Source organism: Hippichthys cyanospilos, chromosome 17 (genome assembly GCF_059441005.1).
Source record: "Hippichthys cyanospilos isolate Australia breed blue-spotted pipefish chromosome 17, RoL_Hcya_1.0, whole genome shotgun sequence".
NCBI classification, from domain to species: domain Eukaryota; kingdom Metazoa; phylum Chordata; class Actinopteri; order Syngnathiformes; family Syngnathidae; genus Hippichthys; species Hippichthys cyanospilos.
Window position 1 is genome coordinate 14,636,562 of NC_142385.1, and position 17,751 is coordinate 14,654,312.

Below are 17,751 nucleotides of genomic sequence, written 5' to 3' on the forward strand. Positions count from 1 at the left end.
GATGTAGTCAACAAAATAAAAACGAAATTAAAAAAAGAGGTGTGTTTAGTGGGAACCTTGTGTGTAAATGCCTTGCGTTACATCGGAATGAATTCTCAGTCGTACAACTGTAGTGTTACATGACCTGTGTTGTAAGGATACGAAAATCGTCTCCCTTTCAACGACCGTAGCTTCCAAAAATGACCATTTGCACAAAATGTATGCTACAATGGCGCACGTTTTCACTGGTCTGACAAGCAAAACTTTCAATCGTGGGACGTCGACGTTAATTCGTCACACTAACGCGATCATGAGGTGAGTGCTCAACAAAATAGGAAATCCTGCAAACGACTGGATATTTTTCAGAAACTTTTGTCCTTGTACTCTTTATGAATGAGGAACGGCTAAAAGTAAGCGTAGGTGTTTGTTTTGAAAATATTTTTTGTCTTTATTAGTGTAGAAGTTACTGATCATCCACCATGGTAATTCCATCTCACCTACTTCAGTGCTTGGTCTGTTCTTGTTTTTATTTTTTGTATCACTTAGGGTTTTAAATCATTTGAAATGGACTGGAAAGTTGATGTATCAATTGGCGTTTATGTTTTGAATTCCTCTAAATTGATTTTGACTGCAATGACCTTTTTTATTCAACAGTACACGGCCTCTTTCCATGAGTCATCATCTGCTGGCCAAGCCAAATAAAAATGGAGAGGACATCCAAGTGGTTAACGAACCCATTCGCTTCTCCACCAGCAAAGCCAGTCACAGGACTTGGAAGGTGGAACGCTCCCTTGGGAGCCAGTACCAACGGCCCTTGTGGAAAGTCATCCCCCTCAGTGCGCTCATGGTGGGCTTCCTGCTGTGGTGCATCTTTAGAGAAGAGACTGACATTGATGAAAAGCTAGAGAAGGAGCTCTACCAGCATTTACCCGGATTGCTTCCCGATCAAGAAAATGAGACTAAATAAAAGATGCCTGGGATGTATATACAAAGTTGTATGTTAGCAACATAACCATTTTAGTGTATAAAAAATGAATGAGCAAACATATCTAAAGTACTTCAGAACGGATGAGGGTTCCCCAGGTGTGATCACTTTGGAGATAATTTATTAGAAACTCATCAGGCTCTGAAGATAATCTTTGCGTATTGCTTCTGAATTGCAGTTGTGTTGGGCGTTTTGAATTCAAAGTGAAATGTTTGAGAAACTGACTTTTCTTGAACCTGCCCATCCCAAATCTGCAAGTGATATACAGTGTTGTAATTATGATGTAATAATTTACAATGCATACCTATTAAAATGACTTGCTTGACCAAATCATTGTTTTAATTCCTATCCCAGCCTATATTAGCTTGCCTGGTACTCTAAACATTTACTTGCACTACAATGCATGTGCTCTCAAAAGGCAAATTAACCCAAGAACCAATCCTAAAACTTGAGGTAGTGGAAAGTTTATTTACAAGAAGCAATCCCATTGCATGCACACACAGGATTACAAAAAGTCAAGCTAAATCGCCCTGAGAAAGGCAGAGAAATTCAGTTTGCAGATGGAAATTCAGAAGGGTATCATGAACATGAGCTTCTAATGAGAATTGATAGTGAAAGTTAAAAAAGATAAAATGTGACAATAGGAGCGACACATCCTGGTAATGGTTAATTTACAAAACCAGTTAACTACCCCCCACCCCCCCAATTATTAAAAAACAAACAAAAAACTATGCACGCTCCCCTCTGATTCGCCTGGCCAGCTGAATGTCCTTGGGCATGATTGTCACCCTCTTGGCGTGGATGGCGCACAGGTTGGTGTCCTCAAACAGACCTACCAAGTAAGCCTCGCTGGCCTCCTGAAATCACAAGTAAAAAGGGTCAATTTTTTTTTTTTTTTTAATTCACTAATTTGAATAAGAAAAAAAAAAAAAATTACCTGCAGGGCTCCGATGGCTGCGCTCTGGAACCGCAGGTCAGTCTTAAAATCCTGCGCGATCTCCCTGACCAGGCGCTGGAAAGGAAGCTTCCTAATGAGTAGCTCGGTAGATTTCTGGTACCGGCGGATCTCACGCAGGGCGACTGTGCCGGGCCTAAGGAAAGAAGAAACCTCAAACTTACAACAATACCATCAAAATGATATTACCATCTTGCACTCAGTGGCATAACCGGAGTGTGCAGTGTTCCCTCGTTAATAACTTTTTTTTTTTCCTAAATACATTTGGGACTAGGCCACCATTCACTTAAGTTGTGAAGTTTTTTTTTCCCTCCAATCATAATGACTAACAGTAATGTCTCCCTCTACTGGCAGGTAAAAGAACTGCAGCCCTCATTTTATTTTCCACGATATCTTGGTGCATATTTCAATTGACGCTTTTGATTTTGATACTGGTCCGACTTCAAAAAATGTGCTAAAACATGATGACAAACCTACAATTGAATCAAATAAAGATCCGCGAAAGTTAAGCCACGGGATCCGTCCAAAATATGAAAACCGAGGCGCTTCATACCTGTATCTGTGGGGCTTTTTGACACCACCGGTGGATGGCGCGCTCTTCCTGGCGGCTTTAGTGGCCAGCTGCTTCCTGGGAGCCTTTCCTCCGGTGGATTTACGAGCGGTCTGCTTAGTACGTGCCATTACTCACGCGTTGAACTATTAAAAACGGAGAAGGAAAACCCAGTCAACTCGTTAGATCACCATGCTTCCGAATGAATAACCATTCGCGCCCAATGCGTCATTTTCACTCGCTCCATCAAAACACGCGCCAAAACACAAGTTCAAAAAGAGTCGTTAAAAAGAAATGGAGGCTGGGCGTAAAGGTTAAGATCATAAATGCGGTGGCACCATTAAGCCACGCACGTTCCCTCCTTGCCCAACGTTTCGCTTTCAACTGGCTAAAATGGCGCCATGTAGCTACAACAGATGTTATTCATGCTATCGCGTTACTTGATAAATTCTCCTGTCTCCTCATACAAAAACTACAATCTGAACGAAAACCGTCAACCTTCATCCGGAAATAATCACAGCCTTATCGTTTTAATTAACTTATTTTAGCTGTTAGCTTTAGCGTCCTTGCTAGTTGCTATGGCGCGCGCCGTATTGTTGACAAAAAAAAAACATACGACGGATTATATTTCAACTTACAGACCGGATAGTTTAATGGGTGTTTTCGTTAAAGCAATGGTCACGATATCGCAATAAAGAAAACATGTAGTCGAACGTTAACTTACGTTTGCTTTCCTTGGAGGAGCTGCAGTGTTCGTCGACCTCGATCGTCGGTTGTCTATGTCGCTATGCTGCCCCAACAACCACAGGATCCGGGTTTTAGTGTCGTGGTAACCGCCTTTGAACTCCTGTGATTGGCTCAAAGGCAACAGTAGTCGGAATATGATTGGCTGAAAGAAAAAACGAGCACACCCCTTCAAAACGTTTCTGTCCGTTTTTGTTGTGTTTTTGGTTGTGTAGTTTCAGTTATAGGTTCTCTGCGTTTCCCCCGCGTGTCGTCACAGTAATCAACCTCACCTGTCGCCCGTGTGTTCCAGCCTAGTGTTTCCTCCAGTCAGTTTCCCCGCCCCTTGTTGTTCCCAGGTGTCTTGCGTCTTAATTAGTTCTGTTAGTATTCAAGCCCCAGTGTTTTGCCTCGTCCCTTGGAGGGTCATTGTACGTCTTCCCTCGCGCTCCCTTGTGCCATCCTCCCGGCCCTTGTTGCCCCAGTAAATTGAGTGTAGCATTTTTTTTTGTACTTTGTATTTTTTTGGTTCTTTCCAACCCTGCTTTCGTTTGTTATTAAATTCACCTCATCCCAGTCAGCCCTGCATCTTTTTGGTTCCACCTTTCCCACGTCTCCCACCGCCCCAAGCCGTCATGCCCAACCGTGACGGTTTCCTTTCACTTCATGTTTACGTTTTATTACGGTATTTTTAAAACAAGAGGGTTGCATACCAAAAGTTGTGCGTTGTCTGTAGTTTGCAAAACCCATCGCTTCACAGAAAAAAATGGGCTTGGTGCCGTTTTTCATGCTATTTTGTTCATCAACTTTATGAGTAGATCAGACTTCGGTTTTAATGAGCTCTTTTATTATTTCAAACCAAATAAAAAAGAAACGATGGCGCCAAAATTTGCGTCACGTAAAAACGATCCACGCGGAACTGACGTTGCAGAAATGTTCCTTCCCGAATGTTGTTTGACGTGACACGTGTGTGGTAAGTTTCATACGGCATGAATCGAAAATTTGAACGTTTTCGGGGACGCGAGTTTATTAAAAATGGAAAATTTCGTCTGTTTGACGCGTCGTCGAAATGAACATACTGATTGTGTGTTTATATGTTTTGACAAATCATTAAGTGAGATGGACTGGCAGTCACGCACGAGATTCGTGTTTTTTGTTTTGATCACGGATTATTTACCTATAATTGTGTTTTGAGTAAATATTGATGGATTTGTTTCTTTTTTACATGAATAGATGTAGAGTCACACATGTTCACAAACCATGGCAGATGACGGTTCTTCCAATGCGCCCGAGGTGAACTTGCCAAATGCACAGTCGAAAACAAAGAAAAAGAAGAAATCTGGAAAGAAACAAGCGACTGGTAGCAACGAGGCACCTCGGGAAACAAGTGCAGCCGATGGAGGCGACAATCCAGAACTGGTTGGTGTTTTCTGAAACTTTTCACGTAGATCTAAATGACTCACTGAGTCAACTTAATGTGAATGTGTCTTCAGAGTGCAGAAGAGCAATTTAAAAGGGAATTGGATTGGTGCATTGAGCAGCTGGAATTGGGAATGACGTCACAGAAGACCACTCCAAGGCAGCGTTAGTAAAGCGGGATCTTTGCAGCATTTTTTCGCCTCAAGATTGATTGTTTTTTGAGTGGTGTTGATCATTTTGTGTTTGATTTCCCTACAGGGGAAGATGCATCTCTTGCACTCAAAACACTGCGAAGTTCTAAAGCTCCTCTGGTCAAAAAGAGGCAGGTGATGAGGGCCATGGCAGGAGACTACAGGAAAAAAATGGAGGAAGAGAAAAACAAACAGTTTAAACTCCTCCGGAACGGTGTGCTTTAAGTCATGAGATTTTTGAGTGATGATTTTTTTTTTAATCGTTTTCCCTCCCTCTTTCTTTCCAGAACTCACATCCGCTCAGATCAAAGTAAAGTCAGAGTCGCCGAAAAAATCGTTTTTCCATCGGAGAGCTGAAGGCGAGAAGCGGACGCAAACCGGAGCGCAGTATGCAAATTTGACGACTCATCCGGAAACGTCTGCCTTTGTGTTCACTGCGTCAAAAGAGGAATTTCGCTTCAACTTTTTATAACTTTGAAGGATTGGGAAAATGTTGTACTGTCCAAGCTAATTAGTCAACCACTCTGGACAAAACTGTAAACAGACGGGGGAAAAAAGAAGAATAAATACAACTTTTATGTATTTGAATGAATACACATGAAATTGATTTTTTGGTTAAGACAAAATGGTGGTTTTTGGTTTTTAGCCTAGCACAGAACAATGCATTCAACACAAAAATGAAATCAAATATTTCTGTTAAATGTCACGGAGAAAGAATATCTTTCTTTTGACTGTTGCATCGTTGTTAATGCTTCACGCACGTTTCTTCAAGATGGTAACAATTTTAGACCTCGTAAATCCCTCAAAATAATTCGATACTTATTTATCGGAATCATTTTTTGGTACCAAAATATTATTTGAATACTTCATTTAGTGAAAGCCATTTTTTGAACCTCCTTTAGCCAAACACTTAAAAAAAAAACATGCGTGTGAATAAACGTCTGAACTCTTTATAAAATATATTTCTTCGGGATTGAAGTTAAACAAGCAACATTTTAAGTAAAGAGGACTGCAGCCCTAAACAAAACACGTCACTTCCGCTAAAAAAAAAAGACCAACCGGAAAAGGCGTGGCTTCACCACAAACACAACTTTAAACGATGCTAAAAGTTTTAGTCGCGAGAAATAAAATTAAATACCGGTAACTTTTTTTTGTGTCATTGCTTCGACTTCACGGCATACATTAGTATAAAGTTGAAGCGCAGGTTAAGTACTCGATCGATGACAAAATCTTGCAAACTAAGCCCGACTAGCTAACCCCAATTTGGGCTTCGTTTGGAAAGTGACGGAAGAAAAAGACGATGTCGGAGCTAAGCGACGAGGCGAGCGAGTCTGAGCAGCTGGGCTCGAGTTTGTCCCTGTGGCTGGGAGAGTCCCTGGTGACCGCCGGCGAGCTGGACGTCCCTCTGGACCTGCACACCGCCTGCTCCATCGGACAGTACGACGTGGTGGCCGAGTGCATCCAAAGGTGCGAACCATCACGTCGTCTCCTTGCTTTTTCCACATTAAACTCTTTGGTTATTCTTGTTCATAACATAAAACTGGCAATGGGTAAAATGCATATTTTCGGCATGCAAAGTTGTTGTAATATGAGAATAGAGTCATATTTACATACAATACCTTCACAATAACGAAAACTGCTCTCGCGGGATTTAGCGTTTTAATGTAAGGAGAATAAAGGTCATAAATTCAAGATTTTCCGCTACCTATAACATGGCATGTTTCGTCAATCAAACGCAGTTGTAAAACATTTTACCGTATGGACGATATTGAATTACTATCGAATTATATCTGTTGCAATTCATGATTCAATTTGAATGAATTACACGCAAAATGTAAACAAAAAATTGTGTACACTCATCAAGGTTTTGTATCCCCCCCCAAAAATAGTGAGGTGAGATGAAAATTATATTGAAAAGTTAAATACAACAGAACTGTACAGCTTTCCCTATGACGTGACATTTCCCTTTGACATTACTCTAAAAAAAAAAAAAAAAAAAAACAATCACCTCAGACCGACTGCAGCTTACTGAACCGCATCTGAGCAAGATATCACTGTGCAGCAACAATTAGCTATTCGGATCCGTCCCGGTTTTTCGCAGGCGCGAAGTGGACCTGAACGGCAAGAACGTGGGCGGATGGACGGCCCTGATGTACGCTTCGTACATCGGGCACGACAACATCGCCAACCTCCTGCTGGAGGCCGGCGTGGACGTCAACGCCACCACCGGCAAAGGCCACACCCCCCTCATGCTGGCCGCCAGCTGCGGCAACGAAAGCATCGCCTACTTCCTGCTCCACGTACAAAATCCTATCCGTATATGAGGATTTATCTTTTAAGTTTCTCTAAGTTTTTGTTTTCCTGGTTTCCAAAAGCAAGGCGCCGAGTTGGAGGTGAAAGACTGTCGGGGCTGGACGGCTTTGTTCCATTGCACCAGCGCCGGCCACCAGCAGATGGTGAAATTTCTGTTGGATAACAACGCCGATGCCAACGTGAGGTCAAGAATATTTAGTGATTGGCCGAAATACGACCCGGAATTTCCACGCCGTGTTTTTTGATTTCGGCCTCTCGCTTAACTTTCCCGCAGGGAGCCCGGATCCGGATTTACTCCGCTGATGGAGGCTGCCGCTTCCGGACACGAAATCATCGTTCAGTACCTGCTGGATCACGTGTGTATTCGGACTCCCATTCTCAACCTATTTTTTATTTTTTAAGTTGCATTGCGCAAGGGAGAGATGATCAAGCTACGGTTCGGGGTCCCGGGACCCCAGTCTGAGAACCACTGGTCTAAAACACAACTCAATGCATCGCTATGATTGGCGTTCATCCCTTATGCAGGACTGAACAATTTGGAACACGGAATCCAACGCTGAGTATCCAATCACATCGCGTGCATGTCACGTCCAACGTGAGGCTTTCTAGCTGGCCTTACTGTCGCCACCTTGTCATCTGATTGGCTATTGCAACTGTCTTTTGACTCCAAGTGCCGGTTCTCTCTCAGTGCGCAAACACCCGCAAGTGTTGTGAAGGCCTTGGGTAAATTTTAGACAGCCTGGCGACACCAGTTAGCTGAATTCTGATTGGATAAAAACTCAAATCTAAAACTACAACACTGGAAGGACCGTAGCTAAATGGATATAATATGACACGAAAAGAACTGAATATAGAGATTATATATATGTTTGTTGGCGGCGCCGACAGAAGGTGAAAGTAGACGAGCGCAACTCCAAAGGCGAGACGGCCCGAGCCCTGGCCATGTTGTACGGCTACACCAAGATCGCCAGCCTCATCGACTCGCGCTCCCCCAGAAACAAACCGGGTACGTCGCCAATTCACACCGTTCGATTTCAAGACGCGAGACGTAAGCCTCCGTTTGACCCCCCCGGCGCTCGCCAGGATACTCGGAAGACCTCAGCTCCTCCGAGGATTCGGACGGCGCCCCGCCCAGGCCGAGGGCCGCCCGGGGCCGGGCCAAGGGCGTCAGCATCCACGACGGGCCCCAGGCCGTCGCCAAGTTCCGAGTGGGGGGCCGCGCCGCGGGATCCGGCGGTAAGCGGCGCCGCGCTTGACGGGGCGCGGCTTTCCGTGCGTGTGTGCCGCCATTTTGTTTTGTCGCCTCAGATCATCGCGCCGCCACCTTCGGCCAGCGGAGCGACGGCATCCGCTATCGCGACGTCACCTCGCCCATCAACGACTTGGACGGCCAGAGCAACAGCAGCAGAGGTCCCAAATTTGCTTTGGGGGGTTCACAAACTTTGATTTTATCCCTTGTGCCGAATTTGATCCAATCCTTCGATCTTTACACCAAAGACATTTAACATTTAATTAAAAGAAGGCACTAGGGAGCTGAAATCTCACCCGGATGCTGACAACATGTCAAAGTTCAACATGGCACGGTTATCCTTTAGTCATCACACTAGCACGAGTGTTTTTAGTTTAAGTAAATTGCCATAAATAACATTTTCCACGCTATTACACGTTGATATATGGCTACGATATCGAGGTCCGGTCAACGATCATGACCGGAAGCGTGCTTTGACGCAGACGAGAGTCCGTTTTTGGCCACCGTGCGGAGCAGCAGCAGCAGCAGCGAAGGTTTGCCTCACGCGTTGGGTTGGGAAGGCTCCGTGGAGAGCAACGAGGTGAGCCCGCCCACTGAAAAGGAACCCGCCCACTGGACCCGCCCGCGCGGCTCTCGCTAACCCGTCTTCCCGCAGGACTCGGACCAGTGCGAGAAGAGCAGCTCGCGTCGGGCGAGCAAGGCGCATCACTCCAAGGGCAAAAATCGCTACGGCGGCGAGCCGTACGGCGGTCCAAAGGCAGGTTTTTGTGGGGTGGGGGTTATTGCGCAACATCTAAAATGGCTGACCTTTTCATTATTATTACTCCTGTAGGATCTGGCGGAATTCTTGGAACAAATCGGCTTCTCCAAGTACCTGCCGCTACTTGAGGAGCAAGACATCGATCTACGCATTTTTCTCACCCTGACGGAAAATGACCTGAAAGAAATCGGCATCACGTAAGGCCTGCCTTATTTTTATTCACGAAGAGTCGCAAAAAAATCTTGCTCAACAACAAAACATGCATTACTCAAGGCGATATTTACGATGCGGTCACAAAACCAGGCTTTTGTCGGCAAAATTATAAATATTGATATATCCTAATTCTACATAGTTTTAGAGTTGACAAAATGTTTGATAATTACTACATTATTTAATACTATTTATCTATATATAAACAATATATTATACAGTATTTATATATGGTATATATGTAAATAAATATGCCATTAATATACATATTGCATATATGCTCTGTATTTAATAAATATTACATATTAAAGAACAATATTAAACAAATACTAAATATTAAAGAACAATACACAATTTTTCCCAAATACGCCCCCCCCGCAAAAAAAAAAACAGCCCAAAATTTGACTTTTTTCCCTCAACAAAACTCGAATAGATTTTTTTAAATCTACGTTTTTAACTCATTTAGTGCCAGCCCAGTTAAAATGCCTCCCTTGACGTGTTTTGACGTCAATGGCAGTGAATGCGTTTTGAGACTTTTTTTTTTTTTTTGGCCTTCGCAGGTTGTTCGGGCCCAAGCGCAAGATGACCTCAGCCATCGCCAGATGGCACAGCAGCGCCCGACCCCCCGGCGACGCCCTGGAGCAGTGTTACGCCGACCGTCTGGAGGCCGAGATGCAAGAGATGGCCATCCAGCTGCACAAGGTGAGGCGCGGAGCGGCGCTTTCGCCTTTTGCCCAATACTGAGCCGGCGGCGGGCGCCAGCGCTGCGAGGAAGTGGACTTCCTGCAGAGTCAGCTGTCGCAAGAGAAGGAGCTGCGCGCCGTGATGGAGGGATGCCTGATGGAGGACAAGATGGCGTGGAAGAGGGTCCACGACCAGCTGGTGGACGACCACCGGCTGGCCCGGGACATGAGCGCCACCTTGGCCAAGGCGCGGGCGTGTCGCTCCCAACTGCTCGCCTTCATCGACGCCGACAACACTCACGCGGGTGAATACTTTTACCCCAAAATTGCTTCACTCGTCTCTGAGTGCAAATACCTATTATTTTGATAATTGATTCATCTGCTTATTATTTTTTTTGGAATAGTATATTAATGAGATCTTTTTAATTTAAACATTAATTTCCATCTCTTAATCTTCTTTGGGGGAAATTTTATGTATCAAAGTTCAGGTGGTATCACTACTTGGTATCGGAGACTTCATTTGGTAGTTGATTGTAGCACCTGCATTTTTGCAGCGGGCGGTTTGCCGACGCGCTCGGGTGCATTGGAGCTTGAGAAGCAACTCAACTCGTACCATGAGGAACTGGGTAAGGTGCCCGGGTAGCACGTTAGCCGGCGTAGCACCGCCCGACGCCGATCATTTCATCCCGACAGCCGACGCCTTGGAGACGGTGCTCCAGAGCCTGCGGCGACTGAGCGCTCCGGAAAAAGTGGCCGACAGTTGGGAAAAGCCCTAATCTTCCCAGCTCGGTAATACCGCAGAACGGTTCTTGAGGATGGATGAAAATCGGGAGTTACTTCACAGCCCGATATGTTTTTTATCAGTGGCTTTTGCGGTTAGTGACGGAGGGTGAAACGACCACCCCGAACACCCGGAGCGGAGCGGACGGAGCGGAGCTCGCCCATGTCCGAGGGGCTCCACGACAAGCGCGCTTGTGCTCGCGCCTCTCCGTGACGGCGGACCACAAATGCGGGCAAGTAGTCATGGCCCAGCTCTGCTTCCAAGTCCCGCCCACTGAGGATTTATGTGATCAAGAGCTAGCGCAGAAATTTAGCTTTTTTTTTAATACTAAAATTGGCTGATTCATGATTTCATTGATCACTAGGTAGGAATAAAATCATTTCAATCAATCTATTCCACATGAAATACAACATGATCAAATTAAACCAGTTGACCTTTTCATTTGGTGTGATTTTCCACATTTATTTTTGCATCAGTCACATTATTTTGAGGATCAGTCAATACAAAGTTCCGTTCCAATATTTTTGCCTTCGAGTAGTATGTATTTTTAGGGGAAAAAAAAATAAAAAGACATACGTACCTGGGATTTAACGTCTGGAAATTTTAACAAGTGTAAAAAAAAAAAAAATGTTTTGGGGAATGAATAAATTAATCTAAATCACTGTCTCGCAGCATATTATAATCCTGGAGACCCACCAGGATTTTCCTGCCCCTCCACCAGGATAAGCACACCACACCCCGGTTGACATATTGTCTATATTTGATAAGATATTGATCAAACTTTTGCGGGCAAACCCCGCAAATGAAACACTGACAAATTTGAGTTCTCCTTTCCATGTGTATTGCATAGTCGCATAGAAAATGCACATTCAGACTGATGGTTGCCCTTCCGAGACAGATTTGTAAAAACAAATATCCCCAAATATCACGCGTTATGTCCAAATCCGCACGTCGGCGTACACACACCCGACGACACTCGCGGATCGCTCCTTCGGGCTTAACGAGAAAGGCAACCAGCACGGCAAAGCGAGGGGGGACGAGGTCCCGTCGGTCCGCGCGGCTCAGGTGTACTCACAGAGATGTCCACATCCCGCCGGGCAGTGCGGGCTGCTCTTGAGCCAGTTGATGATGTGCTCCAGGTGGCCGCCGTGGCTGCAGCCCTGACACCACACGAAGAGTCCCTTGACCACATGGTGGCACACGGCGCACACGCTGGCACACTGGCGGCACCTGCACCACACGCCCGTCTTGAGAAAAATCCCCAAACGCAGTCGGCGCGGGCGTCGCGGAGGTCACCCACCTGTCGCAAATCCAGCCCCTGTTGTTCATGGGCCGCTTGCAGTTGCTGCAGTTGATGTGCAGCGTGGTGGAGGTCTGATTCAGGCAGGTGATGGCGCTGCACGTACTCAGCTTGATCACCTGGTTGGAGACGTTCCACAACTCGAAGCGCTGCAGGAGGTCGATGTAGGACGTGTACCAGTGCTCCTAAACGGAAAAGCCCGTTTGGGATCTTGAATCGGGAGATGAGGGCTTTGTGGCATAAATAACGCTATCATTAACGTAAAATAAAACAAAGCGGGCTGATTCAATAGGGTCTATCCCCCCCCCCAAAAAAAAAGTGGACTTCAGGTTGATCCCAGAGGGACACCTCTATTGTAGACATACATTCTTGAGACACACACGTGTTAAAACTGTGAAACTGCACTTCATGTTTTAATGGGACAGTGGTAAGTGTCTCGCAAACTGGAAGAAAGGAATTGGGCTATACATGAGACAATAAATGTCTTTGAATCTAATATCTGCGTCCATCTTAAGTCCTGATAGCTCGAAATAAGAACAGGTATCGATCTGACATTTAGTATCGATACTTGCCCAGCTCTCGTTTTGACTGACTTTTTTAGGTATCTATTACTTACGTTTTAGAGTACATTTCTCAGGGTTTGTTTTATTTTGGATTAATTTTATTGCATGCATGCACTCACGGCCTACATCGAGGCACTCTAAAGTAGCCACAGTAGTTCGAAGTCATGGCCTATTTCAATGACCGTCAAGATACGCTTTTACACATTTTTTTTTTACCCTCAGACTACCTTTTCAGGTTATACATTTTCAAAATGAAGGCTTTGCAAAAGTATTAGCCCCCACTTAAACTTTTTAGGCCGGAGCGTTTTGATCTATTATTGCTGCAAGAACAGCTCATAAAGAAGTAAATAAATATCCGATTATGGATCTACATCCAAGTAAGCGTCGGTTACCTGCGTGAGGTCGTCGATCTCTTTGCGGATGCGCTCGCCCAAGACGATGAGCACGGACACGGCCATCTGCACGTCGCCCTTCTCGGCGTAGTAGCCGAGCATCTGGCGCACGATGGGGCAGAAGAAGCTGGCGGGCAGGTCGGGCGTGAAGAGCGGCTGCGAGATGGAGATGAGCGAGAAGGACTCCATGGGCGTCAGGCACGTCACCTCCGCCTCGTTGCCGCTGACGTGCGGCGAGTCGGCCTTGTCCTGCTGCAGGTGCTCGGGGGCCGACGGGTTGTCCAGGATGTCGTGGCGCAGCTGGAAGGCCTCCTGGGGCAGCGTGCACTCCTGTTCCTCCGCTGGGACCCAACCAACAACATAATAATGATTTTTTTATTCGTTTTTTAACATTGCCCTTGGCTATGGCAACACTGAAATAGATTTAGCTTTTTATATCATTTGATCAATGTCTATTAAAATAAAAAATCACACAGCGGCCCTTCGTGCTGCAAACTTTGCCAAGTTGTGGACCGACCCGCCTGGTTGTCGTGTTCCACCGAATAAAGATCGTCGTCGTCCATGTCGGCGTCGCCAAACATGTAATCGGCTTGGCCCTCGCTGCCCTCCGTCTCCTCGTTTTCTGAAGGGGAAAAAAAAAACCCGCGGGACATTCGAAGGCTTCCGAATGAGCCGATAGTCCAGCGACGTCCTCACCTTCGTTATTATTGCTGACGTTTTCCGCTTCCAGATGGAGATTGTCCAGCCTGCCGTCGCCTTTGCCGCGCTCCAGCCTGCTCTCGTTGGCCAGCTCCTTCATACTGAAGCTGAACCAAATTTACCCATGAGCAACGGCACAAAGGAAACGTTTCAAGGTGTGGCCTACCTGTTGATTAGAGGTAAGGTTCCAAGTTTACTGAGGTGGTTGGGACCGGAAGCGGTGAGGTTTGCCGGGTCCGAGAACATGATTCGCAGCATGGTCCACGTTGTTGAAACCTGCCAGCGGAAGGTCAAAATCAGCTCGGTGCAAAAGTGGAAAGTACTGTCCGCTAGGGGGTGCTATCTTCACTTCGTTTGAAATGACGGAATATCACATTTTGACTGATAATCCATTCAAATTCGGTTCTAAGCAGGCTTCATTTTTTTCATTGGTTTGCACTCAGCGAGTAAGTTAGCTGTGTTTCCCTGTGCGCTATTCGTTTTATTTATTGTTCACTTCATCTATTTTACTTTATTTGTATTATTTGTAAGTATCAAGTCTTGAAGCCTTGTTTACATACTGCTTGTTTAAAAAAAAAGATGATGATGAACAATCGTGATTATCATTCAGGCCACAAACTTGCAACCCTACTTTACTTTTTCTTAATAGTGAATGGAATTAGCGAAATCTCTTTCCGCCGGAATCGCGTGGGCGGTACCTGAGGCCTTTTGAGCTGGCGGGCCACCCCGGCGTTGTGATCGCACAGCTCGGCGAAGGGCTTGCCGCCCAGCAGGTAGAGCCGCGCCGTCTTGACGAACCAGTCCATGCGCTCGCTGTCCAGGTGGGTCTCGAAGACGCTGAGCGCGCTGGACACGTGCGCGAACTGCTCGGTGGGGTCGGGCTTCTTGAAGAAGAAGATGGGGTAGCGGCGGTCGCCGGCCGGGTAGGGCTTCCTGCTGGCGTCGCCGCTGATCAGGCTCTCCTTGGCGGCGAAGGCCAGGTCGCCCAAAAGGCCGAAGCACAGTCCCTCGGGGTTGGCCTTGTCCACGGGCCGCGTGGCGTCATTGAACATGTGCTGGTAGAGCGTGCTGTCCTTGGAGCCCGAGAGCAGGAAGTGGGGCTCGTGCTGGTGGCGCCAAACGATGCCCGTGGTCACGTCCTTGTGCTCCTCGAAGGTGGCGAAGGGGATGAAGGGACGGCGCACGTCCCACACGTAGATGTTGTGGTCCACCATCATGGAGCAGGTGGCCAGGTGGAACTTGCGCTCCGGGCGCCACTTGACCCGCGCCACCGAGGCGATGGTTTGGACGCAGAAGATCTCTTTGGCCCGGTTCGTGGTCATGTCCCACACCTTCACCATTTTGTCTCGGCCGCCCGTGGCCAACCAGCCCCTGGGAGGCAAGTCCCGTCAAAACTCATTGATATCAAAAGGGTACATCGGGTTAAAGCTGAGAAAAAAAGAATTTTTAAATCTATACGAAGCTAAAAAGATTTACAGTGTTCCCTCGTTTTTCGCGGTTAAGGGGGACTGGAAAACCCCCTTGAGAAGTGAATTGTATGTAATGTTTAAAACCTTGACCAATTTAGTTTTGCACACCCAGTGACTTCCTCCCCAACACGTACGTTTCCGCACCGCTCTGTCACTCACAGCCGCAAACGCTTATATAATGCCATGACTCCGGCAATGTGGAATGACAAGCAGTGGTTTAATTTAAAGCAAAAGCGCCTTCATTTGCGGCTGAACAAGATCGAGCATTAACAAGTTGGCGGACTGACCCCACGTTAAGACTGAGCGTGGGAGTGTTACTGCAGGACATCAGGGCCTCTGTAAAGTGACGGACTAAAAAGCGTCCATTTTACCTGTCGTCGGGATGCCAGTCGCAGCAGAAGACGGGACCCGTGTGGGCGGTGAACATTCGCTCGTAGCGGTCGGGTCGTCGGATGTCCCATAGTTGGACGTTCCCGTTCTCGAAAGAGGCGGCAAAGGTGAAGTAATCCTTCATGCTGAACTGGACGTCCCGTACGCTCTCCGACTGACCTGCGAGACACAATGTTCAGTTCCGATAAAAGAATATAATTAAGTAACGGGAATTTCAAGAAGTTTGAAGGCTAACTACCCGAGAAGGTGCTAACAGATTCCTTCTTGCGGAGGTCAAAGCACTTCATGAAGCCGTCCTGCGATCCACTGAGCAGCATGTAGACCTCGGTTGGGTGGAAGCACACCTTGTTGACCGTGCGTTTATGCTCGGTGAACAGCTGGTCCTGCTTGTTGCGAGACGGCTTGCCCAGGTTCCACGTGACCACCGCGCCGTTGGTGGCGGCGGTGGCCAGCAGGTTCTCGTCCATCTGGTGCCACATGACGTCGGCGCAGCTGAGGTTGAGCGAGGGCTTGCGGCCCACGCGCAGGTTCAGCTTCTCCGCAAATTGCTCATCCTCCAGCGTGTAGATCTTGAAGATGTTGCGGCCGGCCACCACCACCTGCGCGGCGTCGCGGCACACGCTGATGGCGTTGGCGGGGGCGTCCAGGTGGCAGAACATGGTTCTGCCGCTGATGGCGCTGCTGCCCAGGGCTGTGGTCACACGGGACATCTTCTCCATCTTCCTGCAAGTTTAAAAGCATCCATGTAACATGTTTACAATCAAAAAGTTTTAGATGTTATTGATAGCTTGACTTTTTAAAACCATAACTATCTTCATCATTTACACAACACAAACACTGAATTTATATTTTAGCATTTGCACAATCCAAACAACAACACCAAAATTCCACTAGATGGCAACAAAGTAATAACTGTGATGTGAAGTCAAAGTTTGTTGGTTATAATGAGAAACTTGTTTTGAATAATATGGACATCTTTCTTCAGTAAGTGAAGAGGACATTTCTGAAATGTTTTTTTACAGCCATATAGCTCACCCAATGAAGAACTATTGATGCAAAAACATGTGCATTAATATGTCTTTTAAATACAGTAAATAGCAAGATACATTACCAACTTGGTGAAGAAGCGTTGACCCATTCAACTTTGGCAGCAGCTCAGAATCGACTTCATGCTCTCCCAAGAGATGCAACTTCCTGGAGGCGCTAACACAACTACAAAAGAAAGAAACAATTATATGAATATTACAAACTTGAATCTTTTATCTCTCTCTATGTACATTTATTTATGCAGCTTGTTCTCAATAGGGTCGCGGTGGGTTGGAACCTATCGCAGTAAAGCATGCACACCAAAGGGCAAGTTTGAGTTTTCAATTAAATTAACGTGCTTGTTTTGTGGTCTCTGATATGTCACTGGAACTTAAAAAAAAAAAAAAAAAGTTTGTCAACCCATGTTGGCCAGTGTTTGTTTATTTGTGACTATTCCGTGCATTGCTGCAATTAGGAAAGCGGCCTTAATGACACGCTTACGAACTGCATATTTGTCAATTTATAACATAAGATGACAGATTTAGCCACATTTTTGTGGTGTTGCACACTCACGTTTGGAAGTTGAGGCCCCATGTCTGCAAATAGCTCAACTCTCTGAATTTCCATAAAGATGGCAGCACTGGGATGCTAATGCTAACTGGCTAAGCCAAACAAACATCCGCGAAATAACCTCGGTTTGACGAGCGCTGTAAACAACAACAACAGCGGTGTAAAATTGTTCAATTAATCGAGGTACAGGATAACAAAGTGCGAAGAAAAATTGCACGCGCTAACCTTAACAAACATGCTATCGAATCGCGTTTGCTTGCATTGCCGGAAATGGGAGTAAAACCATGCTCTCGCGAGAGTTCCGTGGGAGTCATGCATGTTGTTTAAATAACATTATTAACATTGAACGAACAGACACATGTTCAAATCATGTCGGCATGGCACCGTGTAACACAAGAAATGTAATAGATAAACCTAAAAAGTATTCTTAGAAGAATACAAGATAGAAATAATAAAACGTTGAAATAAAAAATGATGAATAAATAATAAAAAGCAAAACCAAAACAAAGGGGAGGGGCTATGGGTGATCAGTGTCGAAGTGTAT

General features: G+C 46.0%; 5 protein-coding genes across 9 annotated transcripts; 3 read left to right on the plus strand and 2 right to left on the minus strand.

Moving 5' to 3' along the window:
* Positions 1-99: 99 nt before the first annotated feature.
* On the plus strand, positions 100-1,294 carry uqcc4 (ubiquinol-cytochrome c reductase complex assembly factor 4). The gene is made up of 2 exons (XM_088439385.1): positions 100-294; positions 634-1,294. The coding sequence occupies exons 1-2, from the start codon at positions 197-199 to the stop codon at positions 944-946; spliced, it is 411 nt and encodes a 136-aa protein (XP_088295511.1). The 5' UTR covers positions 100-196; the 3' UTR covers positions 947-1,294.
* A 118-nt stretch (positions 1,295-1,412) lies between these two features.
* On the minus strand, positions 1,413-3,315 carry h3f3d (H3 histone, family 3D). The gene is made up of 4 exons (XM_088439732.1): positions 3,194-3,315; positions 2,473-2,615; positions 1,902-2,055; positions 1,413-1,821 (listed from the first exon to the last, which is right to left on the minus strand). Exons 2-4 carry the CDS (start codon positions 2,598-2,600, stop codon positions 1,693-1,695), a joined length of 411 nt encoding a protein of 136 aa, XP_088295858.1. The 5' UTR covers positions 2,601-2,615; positions 3,194-3,315; the 3' UTR covers positions 1,413-1,692.
* A 705-nt stretch (positions 3,316-4,020) lies between these two features.
* Positions 4,021-5,394, plus strand: c17h8orf33 (chromosome 17 C8orf33 homolog). 2 transcript variants are annotated; one of them, XM_088439360.1, is made up of 5 exons: positions 4,021-4,165; positions 4,426-4,611; positions 4,686-4,776; positions 4,870-5,016; positions 5,090-5,394. In XM_088439360.1, exons 2-5 carry the CDS (start codon positions 4,453-4,455, stop codon positions 5,272-5,274), a joined length of 582 nt encoding a protein of 193 aa, XP_088295486.1. In that variant the 5' UTR covers positions 4,021-4,165; positions 4,426-4,452; the 3' UTR covers positions 5,275-5,394. The 2 variants fall into 2 exon arrangements, with proteins under 2 accessions (XP_088295486.1, XP_088295487.1); XM_088439361.1 differs by lacking the exon at positions 4,021-4,165 and having other exon boundaries at positions 4,176-4,611.
* Positions 5,395-5,855: 461 nt separating this feature from the next.
* On the plus strand, positions 5,856-11,377 carry anks3 (ankyrin repeat and sterile alpha motif domain containing 3). Of its 2 annotated transcripts, XM_088439542.1 has the most exons (16): positions 5,893-6,006; positions 6,085-6,269; positions 6,904-7,102; positions 7,182-7,299; positions 7,390-7,471; positions 8,004-8,121; positions 8,199-8,351; positions 8,424-8,525; positions 8,847-8,944; positions 9,020-9,121; positions 9,197-9,321; positions 9,895-10,036; positions 10,097-10,322; positions 10,572-10,643; positions 10,711-10,806; positions 10,882-11,377. In XM_088439542.1, exons 3-15 carry the CDS (start codon positions 6,940-6,942, stop codon positions 10,791-10,793), a joined length of 1,584 nt encoding a protein of 527 aa, XP_088295668.1. In that variant the 5' UTR covers positions 5,893-6,006; positions 6,085-6,269; positions 6,904-6,939; the 3' UTR covers positions 10,794-10,806; positions 10,882-11,377. The 2 variants fall into 2 exon arrangements, with proteins under 2 accessions (XP_088295667.1, XP_088295668.1); XM_088439541.1 differs by having other exon boundaries at positions 5,856-6,269; positions 7,178-7,299.
* A 239-nt stretch (positions 11,378-11,616) lies between these two features.
* wdr24 (WD repeat domain 24) lies at positions 11,617-17,477 on the minus strand. Of its 3 annotated transcripts, XM_088439539.1 has the most exons (12): positions 17,433-17,474; positions 17,211-17,344; positions 16,727-16,823; positions 15,850-16,334; positions 15,593-15,770; positions 14,451-15,123; positions 13,919-14,028; positions 13,750-13,859; positions 13,571-13,675; positions 13,054-13,394; positions 12,099-12,283; positions 11,617-12,028 (listed from the first exon to the last, which is right to left on the minus strand). In XM_088439539.1, exons 3-12 carry the CDS (start codon positions 16,747-16,749, stop codon positions 11,860-11,862), a joined length of 2,379 nt encoding a protein of 792 aa, XP_088295665.1. In that variant the 5' UTR covers positions 16,750-16,823; positions 17,211-17,344; positions 17,433-17,474; the 3' UTR covers positions 11,617-11,859. The 3 variants fall into 3 exon arrangements, with proteins under 3 accessions (XP_088295665.1, XP_088295664.1, XP_088295666.1); XM_088439538.1 differs by having other exon boundaries at positions 17,211-17,477; XM_088439540.1 differs by having other exon boundaries at positions 16,723-16,823; positions 17,211-17,477.
* Between the last annotated feature and the right edge of the window lie 274 nt (positions 17,478-17,751).